The sequence below is a fragment of the Corvus moneduloides genome, chromosome 4 (genome assembly GCF_009650955.1).
Source record: "Corvus moneduloides isolate bCorMon1 chromosome 4, bCorMon1.pri, whole genome shotgun sequence".
Classification (NCBI taxonomy): domain Eukaryota; kingdom Metazoa; phylum Chordata; class Aves; order Passeriformes; family Corvidae; genus Corvus; species Corvus moneduloides.
Genome location: NC_045479.1, coordinates 26,944,358 through 26,953,613, shown reverse-complemented (window position 1 = coordinate 26,953,613; position 9,256 = coordinate 26,944,358). Strand labels below are relative to the sequence as shown.

Here is a 9,256-nt window from a genome sequence, read left to right as displayed (position 1 = left end):
TATTTCAGAAAGTAAGCAGTGTAAAATCCTTCAGATCAATGAAACAACCCTGGGAAACGAGAGCTTTTTCTTCCGGAGGTAACTGATCTTTGAAACTGCTTGTGTGAGAACGGCTGGGAGTTGGGAACAATAAGCTGATTAAGTGCAGCAGGTTGCAGGAAAAATAAGGTTCATAATGACCTCCATTTGCAATACCCCTTATCTTCCCACGTACGCGGGAATACATAATCTGATCCTCCGCATATTTTAATCGGTATAAATCAGCGCCAGTTTTTGAAATCGACCTTAATTACACCAGAAAAATAAACAAAATAAAAGCCTGCGGAGAAAAACAAAGACATCACCCCCCTCGCTCCCAGGCACAGCAGCCCTCACCGAGAGCCCGAAGCCGCGCACGGCGAGCACTCCCGCGTCCCTGGCCGGGCTCAGCTTCGCAGACAAAGCCCTGTGCACCTCTGCGCAAAAAGAGCGCAGCGCGGCGCCGGGCGGGCGGCAGCGCAGACAAAGCGGGGCAGGCGGCAGAGCGCCGCAGCATGCGGGGCCGCGCAGGGCTTCCTCTGCGGGTGGGCTGCTGCTGCTGCCGCGGCTCCTTTTTTTTTTTTTTTTTTCGCTGCGTGTGAGTGTTATTTTTTTTTTCCTCTCTTCACCAACTTCCTTCCTGCTCCAACTGCCAAAGCTCGAGGCTGAGCGCTGACAGCAGAGGAGGACCCCGGCCGCAGGCGCCGCGCAGCCGGTGAGTGCGCGGGGCGGGTGGGGGCAGCCGGGCAGGGACAGCGGAGCGGGCGCACCCCCGGCCCGCTCCCCGCTGGCGCCGCGCAACTTTGCGCCTTTGTTCCCGCGGGCTGGCGGCGCTGCCCAGTCTTGCCCGGGGAGACGGGCAGTGCCCTGCCTGCAGCCGAGGGAGAAGTCAGGCTCCGCGCTGCGACGGGGCGGAGGGGCAGGGGAAGGGAAGAGACCCGCGGTCCCGGGCTGGCGGCGGGTGTATCCGTGCGGCGTGGTACCCGGCTCTCCCCGGGCAATGGGCTACCCTTCTGTCCCCGCACCCCGGGGCTTGGGATGGGGAGGCCAGGGCTGGGGGCGCTGCTGAGTCCGGTGTGTTTCTCCCCCATCACGGAAAATTACTTCCTCCCTGCTAAACCCGCTTCCTGGAGATAAGCCCTCGGCCAGGGGTTGGTTTGGAGAAGTGATGAGCAGACGGAGGGCAAGTAAAATGCTGCCCCTCTGACACCCCTTTGTGTAACCCGTGGAGGCATGGGGGGACGAGGAGGTGCCTACCCTCCACCTTGTCACTGCCCCCTCCTGCTGCAGGTGCGAGGGCAGCTGTCCACCCACGGCACAGGCAGAGCTCAGCTGCAAAACCCTCGCACCTCTCGCTAAGCCATCTCTCTCTAACAGGGGTCCCTAACCCTGCCCTTGCCCTCTCCCTGCTGTTTCAGGGGTGCTGCCAGGCCTCATAGGTGCATGTGATGCAGGACTGTGGGCTGGGGCTACAGGAACGCAAGAAAAATGTGGCAGGGCAAGACACAAGCCACACAGATTTCTCCTTGCCTAGAGCAATACAGGGTTAATTCTCTCATTTTAGTGAGGCTGTTGGTCTCGGTGGGGGGCTCTATATTGGCCCTTCGCCTGGGCAGTGGCACAGAAGCTCAGGAACCCGACAGCAGCATGGTATCTCTGGGGAAGCAGTGGTGCCTGAGCTCAGGAATGTGTCTCAGCTTGCAAAGGAGACCAGCTCCAAAGCTGGAGCAAGCAGGGGCAGGAGCCGCTGAGATGGGAGCTTTCCTCTTGGTCACCGCCTGCCTTGGAATTTGGCAGGAAGGCAATGTCAGGTCCACGGCTTGGGGAAAAATGCCAGAACTTGGTCTGATCGGTGCCATCCTGAGACGCCTGTGAGTCAGGGGTTGTTCATCCCAGACAGCCTGGCTGGTCCTGTTCCCTGCAGGCTCTTGCTGTTGGCACAGCAGGTTGTCTTTCCACCTTACAGGGAGGTTTTCGGAACCTAAAAGCATTCCCCCTCAAGTGAACCCCCCCCTTTGGGCTGGCAGGGACAGTTTCTGCGGCATATGTGATGCAAAGGGCAGGGCTGAGGGATGAGGAGCAACCAGCTGGTCCAGTCCTCACTCTGCCTTTTCTGTGCTTGTGGACAGAGATGTGTCTTTCCATCTCCTGTGTCTGACCCTCTCCTGTGATAAACCACAAGAGGTGGACACAGGAGGATGGAGGCAGGCAGGCACCTCTGGTATGTGCTTGTATTGGTGGTAGATGCAGCCTGGTATTGTGAGAGAGCTTGGGACAGTGCTCAGACCTGCAGCTGGAGCCCAAGTGGAAGGCAAGACTTGGCAGTCGCTGTCATGGCTAATCACAGCCTCTTCCTGTGCCAAATGTGGCACTGAGGGGATTGTGAGGATTTCTAAGGTGACTGTGCTGGGGCCACAGAGTGGTGGGGCATGTGTAATTGTTGCTTTCAGGAGGGAGCTTTTGGTTTCCTTTCTCGTGAGGACAAGCTCAAGGGCCTGTCCTACAGGCCTTTTCTATGGTATTTGGGTACTTCACACTCCTAGAGCTGGGGCATGAACTGAGCCAGGGTTATTCAGCTGCTAGGACCTGCTTTTTTTCCTGCTTATTTGGATTGAAATTCCCTTTTATTTCCCAGTTGCCCACTCTGTACTAGTTCCTCACTCACCACAAAATTGCAAAGTCGTCTTGAGATGACCATTTCCAATTAGAATACCTGACTGAATCTTGTTGTTTGTGCGCTGCTCAGTCCTTCTCTGTCCCTTTGTAGCACGCCAATGTACCATTCGTTGATTATTTTTCTTCCCAGCACTGGAATTGCTCTGAGAAGTCTGCATACTACTCAGTGTTGCCTGATACCACTTGCTGATATATCTTGAACAATTGTTTTTTCTTTTTTTTTCTTTTTTTTTTTTGTATTTCCTTTCTGTTTTAATGAATGAAAAAACTATCCCATTAGCTCCCGGTTTAACTTTTGGGACCAGGGGCAAATGTTAAGGCCACAGCTGCAGAGAAGGACAAATGATTTGTTTGGAAAATTGCAAATAAGCAAGCAAAAGGGGACTTTTTAGTAGGGACACTCTCAAAGAAGCATAAGAGGAAGTGAACTGAATAATCTGTGTAGCTTGACCAAATCCTCTTGCTGCCAAAGAACAAGGAATGGCTTGGCCATTTGTGGCAACTGCCACTGTACCAGGACACTGCTCTGTTTTTCAGCCTTCCTCTGAAGAGTAGGAAGGTGGCTGGGACCATGTGGCTGGCTCCGTGGGGCAGGCAGCTGACTAGAGGGGACCTGGCGCAGCACTGCTTACCTCTCCTGCCTGTCTCCTGTTCCCCCACCCCATGCTCTGGCTGCCCACTGGTTGATATTTCCCTGCTCTGGCTCCCATTTGGGTTGCCACCCAAACAGTTTCGCTGCCCTTCTGCCGTTCAGCGGTGCATGTCCCAGCCGTGCTGACTGCGGCTCCCACTGTCCTGCCTCTCCACTCCCAGAAGCCCCACTGGAGCAGCACGGTTATGCATGGCTGTTCTGTGGTCACCACCATGCTTCTTTCCTCAGTGGGAAGGAGTCCTGATCAGTGCCTGAAGTGAGCTGTTAGTGGGAGCACACGGAATGCCAGCAGATAGACTATCCTGCCCACTTCCTTGAGAACTTCAGCTGACGTGCTAATCTAAGGAAGTGGCTGTCAGGTATTCCATCTTTCTATGAAATGTGGCTTTTAACCCATTATGAGAGGGCGAATGAAACATCTGTCCTTGGCTTTATTTGTGTTTCTCTGTGCTCCAGTGTGTAGCAGTGGCTCTTTGTGCGAGATAGCAGGCAGCACTGAAGCCTTGTACAATGGCTTGTAATTGCAGGGTTGCTGGCCACAACTGTGCTGCAGAGTGGCTGTAAATCACTCTGGTTTCAGCCTCTGCTCCTGCACCTCCTCCCTGGGAGGGAAGAATGGTGTAGGTCTGCGTGTGCGCGTGGTGCCTGCAGGGAGAGAGGAGTGGGGGTAGAGGGGGATTGTGTTTGAGCCAGAATATCAGCACAGCAGTGTCGGGATTGCAGCCGATCACCGTCGCCATTTGCCTGTAGGAATCCTGCTGCCTTTGGCACTGAGTGGGTGCCTGCCTGTCAGGGGGACTGAGACACACTGTGCCTGGAGTGAGAGCCCCCAGGGACACTACCCCCATCCAGAGCAATCTCATTGACCGTCCCTTCCTCTGTTACCCAGACCAAGTCACCATGACTGAGAAGACCCAAGAACCTCATGTGGAGGATGATGATGATGAGCTGGATGGGAAACTCAATTATAAACCTCCTCCCCAGAAAACACTGCAGGAGCTGCAAGAGTTGGACAAAGATGATGAAAGCCTCGCTAAGTACAAGAAATCCCTGCTGGGAGATGGACCTGTGGTAGTAGGTAGGCTGGGGTACACTGATGGGGAGGGACTGGGGAGATGTACTGCGACAGAGTGCTGTGGGGATGAGGTAAGGTAGGTAGCTTCAAAGAAGAGGGATCTTGTTTGACCAGGGACATGCACTGCTTGTGCTGGAGGACTGGGGATGGGCAGGTGGAAAGATGGATGTAAAGTAAGCATGAAAGATGCTCTGAGTGCTAGGAGTTAGGAACATTACTGGGGAGTGCTGGCATCAGAAAAGGACTTGTGGTGGGAGATGTGTGCGTCTCGGAGGACTTTTGAGGGGTGAGGAACATGAAGGGATCAGCCTATGCTGAAAGGTGGTCTTGTTGCTCAGAATGATCTTAAGAAGAAAGTTTTCTGTAGCGGAAAAACCACCTCTAGGTATTGTGATGGAGGCCAGAGGGATCCATGTGGAAGGACTGGGTAGACGTGTGGTCCTATTGTGCTAATGAAGCCGGGCATTACTGGGTGTTTCATGAAATGCAGTTTCTGTGTAGGAAGGCATCCCTGTTTCTTCAGAGTAATTCCCCTCCGATTGCATTTAATTTTGTGAGCTGACAGCTTCCTCCTGACTTTTCCTACCTGCAGACCCAACAGCTCCCAATGTGGTGGTCACCCGACTCACTCTGGTATGTGACTCTGCTCCAGGACCGATCACTATGGACCTTACAGGTAGGCACAGGCTCTGCCCTTGATCACAAAGGGGAACAAGCAAAGGCCCTGGCATGCTCCAAGAGGGTTTGTCCTTGGGGTGCTAGAGTGGGTTTTAGAGGAACTCTGAAGGCATCTTAGCCTTGTTTCTTATTTTAAGGTATACACATATGAATACAAAAGGAGATGTAACAGAGAAAAATGTTAAGGGTCTTTTTCTTCATCTAGACTGCTCCAGGAGCTCCTGGCTTTCTCCTGCCGTCTCTGCTTACTTCCTTTCAATGAGACTTCATGAGCACAGGGGATGTGCATGCATTTGGGTAACAGGCTGAATTGAAACTTCAGAATCAAGCAATACTGCAGTTCCGCTCCTGGGGACATGGGGAGAAAACCTTATATGGGCTTTTCTGCAGAGAGAGGAAGCTGGGCCTGGAGAGGCAGAGAAGCTTCCTGTTCACCCAAAACCACACAGAACCCTGCAGGGCCCAGGCAGCCTTCCAAGCTGGGCAGGAGCTGTGAAACATGCTCCTTTCACCCAAGCCAGGGCTGGGCATGGATGGAGCATACACACACTCCTGCATATGCTCAACCAGTCTGTGCATAAACATCTTTATGTGTATGTGCCCAGACCTGTGTCTGTTTAGGCATTATCTTCTGTGGGCACAGATAGATGTGTACATCCAGGCATTTCTGTGTATTTTGTACAGATGTCTGTGTACTCCTTTTACAGGTGTCATCCTTCAAAGGGATGCTCACCTCTGACAGCAGCCCCACCCCCATCTTCCCCCTGTGCATGGTGTCTCCCCACTGTGACATCTCTAGCTGACAGCTTGATCCTCTCCTTGCAGGTGACCTCGAAGCACTCAAGAAAGAGACCTTCGTATTAAAGGAAGGTGTGGAATACAGAGTTAAGATCCACTTCAGAGTGAGTTATTTTCCTCCCAGTTGCTTCTTGTCAGTTACTGAGGCCAGTCAGTGGCAGTCTATCAGATAACTAGAGCCAGGCAGCATGCTTGCCCAAAAGCTGAGCACTTGTAAAGTTCCTCTGGCTTCAGGTGTTGTTCTACCCAACAAGGGATGAGGTATTTCCAGGAAATTACTTCTGCTTGCTCACCCCTTGGAGGAAGTTGACTTCTGTTTGCTCACACTGATAAACAGCAAGTGGTTTAAAAGCCAGATGGGTAGTTTTGGCTGAGTTGGGTTTTGCTTTTTAGCCACTGGAAAATCTTTACTTCACACTAAGTGGAAATGAACAGGGAGAAGAGAGAATGGCTATTCATTAAGTACTGATTCAATCAGTATTACTGGGCTTCATGTACACATAAAAAAGATGTAATATTGCAGCATTTGGCTGAAGATACCTGAATTCTTCAAGTTGTGATATAACCAAATGGGCTCATTTCTCCCTCACTCCCATGAACCTGTGGGTCAGCCATTTATTCTGTTTACAGCTGAAAATGAAGCTTGGCCATGCTGCAGTGTGGCATCCAGCACTGAACTGATGATCTCCACAAGTGCTTGCTTCAAAGCTGGGCTTGGAAGAGAAGGCAGGAAGGAAAGGAAGATAATTCTCCTGAGACAGATGAGGGAGGATGTTAATATTGTGGGTTCTGTAGGGCAGATTTCCCTTTTTCTCTGAGGCTTGCTGTCTCAGAGATGATTGTCCCCCAGTGCTCTCCCCAAGACACCAGCTCTCTTTTGTGCTGTGAAACATTTCCACCTGTATCTGTGCCCTGTTGACAGGAGATACCTGAAGCCAGACAGGTTTTTCTAACTCCCTCCCTCAGTTCCATGGCTGGTAAGGGCTCATACTGTGTGAATTCTACCCTGGGATGTAAGAGCATCTGTCCATCTTGTTTTCAGATTGAGTAGTGTACACTGCAGGAAGGCAGTGTATGCTGGAGGGGAGCAGCAGTGGAGACATCCAAGCTATCCATGGGAGATTTGAGAAAAGATTATGAAAACTGTCCCTCTGTCTTTTGAGAAGAGACTTGCCAGCTCCCCATGGAGGCTAGAGGGCAGCTGGAAGTGTTCAGCTGATCTTGCCTACCCATTTAGGCTGAAGGGATGACTAGTTACCCATGTATGGTTTTCAATATGAAAATTATTAAACAGGAACTCCCTGCTTCACTTTTCTTTGTCCTCATCAGCATGTCTTGAGAACCTGACTGATGTGCTCCAGTCAGCTTCAAAGTTGGGCAAAGGATGGGGAAGTGCAGGAGATGCACAGAGGCTGCTGTAGGTCTCCAGGTACCTGTGGAGAAATTGTTTTAGGGACTTGAGGCTCCCTGGTGTAGGGAGCCAAGATGGGTATGTCCCTAAGGAGGAGGAAAATCATCAGATACAGAACCAACACTCTCCTCTTAACACTTACTTCTGGTTACTTCTTGCAGGTAAACAGGGACATTGTGTCGGGACTGAAATATGTGCAGCACACCTACCGGACAGGGGTGAAGGGTAAGAGCCCTGCATGCGCTGCACCCCTCTGCTCCTACCTGTGTGATCCCTCTTCTCAAAGAAGTGTTCCTGCAGCTCTGGACTGGGACAGAGGCTCCCTTGGTCCCAAGTCCCACCCTGTGCTAGCATGCAGGAGGTGACTTCTCAGCAGAGTGCATAAGCCTGCTTCACCCAAGACAGCTATTTCTTGTTTTGTGCAAACTCAGTATGAGCCAGCTTTGGGATCTGTATGCTGCACCGCTGTCTGCAGCAAAGCCCACAGAGACTCTGCTTAGACAGTGCTTGCCAGGAATTGCCTCTCCATACAGAGCTCTTTTCCTCTTCTCCATCACCTGTGCAGTGGTTTAACTTGTGTGGAGCTTCCCACCCTCTGAAAGCTCTTCAGAAGCACTTGGTGAAATTCAGACCTGCTCTTTGAAGCTTCTCGTTGTGTGCAGGGCCCTGTATTTGCCCATGGGTTCTCCTCAGTGCTGCTCTGCTTGGACAAGGCAGAGGAAAGCCCCATTTTGCACACACACATCCCACAGGCATTTTCATGCAACCACCTCTAGGGCTTCAGCATCCTGTTCAGCACACATAACTGGTGTCTTTATACCAGGAAAGAGAAGTAGTGGGAAATCTACCTTGATTTTCTACCTTGAGCCATATGCTGGATGTACTCACACCCTTCTAGCAACACATGCATGTGAGAGTGTATGGGCTGAGTTGCCTGTTCACCAGCCCATCCATCCATGTTATCCTTCTAGCCGTCCTTATGCTTCACTAACCCACTTTTTCCACTGATTCTGCTCTCCTTTGCTGACATGGACTGTCCCTTTCTCCCCCATCTCCTTTCTGCTCTTTTGCTCATGGCTTCCTCTCTCCCTTATCATTCCCCACCTAAGGGGCTTTATTCCCTGTGGATTGTTTTCTCCTAGTGGACAAAGCCACATTCATGGTTGGCAGCTACGGACCACGGCCGGAGGAGTACGAGTTCCTGACACCTATTGAAGAGGCTCCTAAGGGTATGCTGGCTCGAGGCACCTATCACAACAAATCCTTCTTCACGGATGATGACAAGCATGACCATCTCACCTGGGAGTGGAACCTGTCCATCAAGAAGGAATGGACAGAATGAGTTTACCCAGTTTGCCTTCCCCCTTCCCATCCCCTTGCCTCCTGCACCAGTCTCCAGGTGGGCCATGCCCACCACTGCTCCTTCCTGCCAGCATCACTGGCCACAGCCCTGGCAGCCCTTCCCGGAGGTGCTGGGGCTCTGTGCCAGCCTTGCTCGATGCCCAGCCCTGCAGGTGGCCTTTGCTGCTTCTTCTGATACACTGAAAATGACCCAACCGTTCTCACCACCGCCCCATCATGACACCATAATGGGTTAAATTGGGAAGCATCTCTCTCCCTCTGCCCCAGTACTTCCTTCTGTTGTCCCCATCTCTCCTGTACCAACTCTGGTCCCGGAAGTGCCTTTTCGAGGAAACAAGATCACCTGGCAGGGCGGACTGGTCCCTGGAAAATCCCAATCTTGAGTTACACTTGCCATATGCTCTGACTCATTGTAAATGGTTACTTACCTCCCGTGATGGTCTCCTGGTCTGTATCTGGTGCCCTACCCTGTTAAAATCCATCCTTGTGCAGGCAAAGCCAGTCAGGGGGAATGCAGCTAGATGCCGTAACAAGACTTCAGTGTCCAAGAATAAAACCAGTTTCTTTCTTCTTTTCTGCATGAGTG

At 51.8% G+C, this 9,256-nt stretch overlaps 1 protein-coding gene across 2 annotated transcripts; it reads left to right on the top strand.

Moving 5' to 3' along the window:
- Positions 1–356: 356 nt before the first annotated feature.
- On the top strand, positions 357–9,243 carry ARHGDIB (Rho GDP dissociation inhibitor beta). 2 transcript variants are annotated; one of them, XM_032105318.1, is made up of 6 exons: positions 357–733; positions 4,236–4,424; positions 5,014–5,097; positions 5,925–6,001; positions 7,470–7,533; positions 8,451–9,243. In XM_032105318.1, exons 2-6 carry the CDS (start codon positions 4,247–4,249, stop codon positions 8,648–8,650), a joined length of 603 nt encoding a protein of 200 aa, XP_031961209.1. In that variant the 5' UTR covers positions 357–733; positions 4,236–4,246; the 3' UTR covers positions 8,651–9,243. The 2 variants fall into 2 exon arrangements, with proteins under 2 accessions (XP_031961209.1, XP_031961210.1); XM_032105319.1 differs by lacking the exon at positions 357–733 and adding an exon at positions 3,613–3,705.
- The last annotated feature ends 13 nt before the right edge of the window (positions 9,244–9,256 follow it).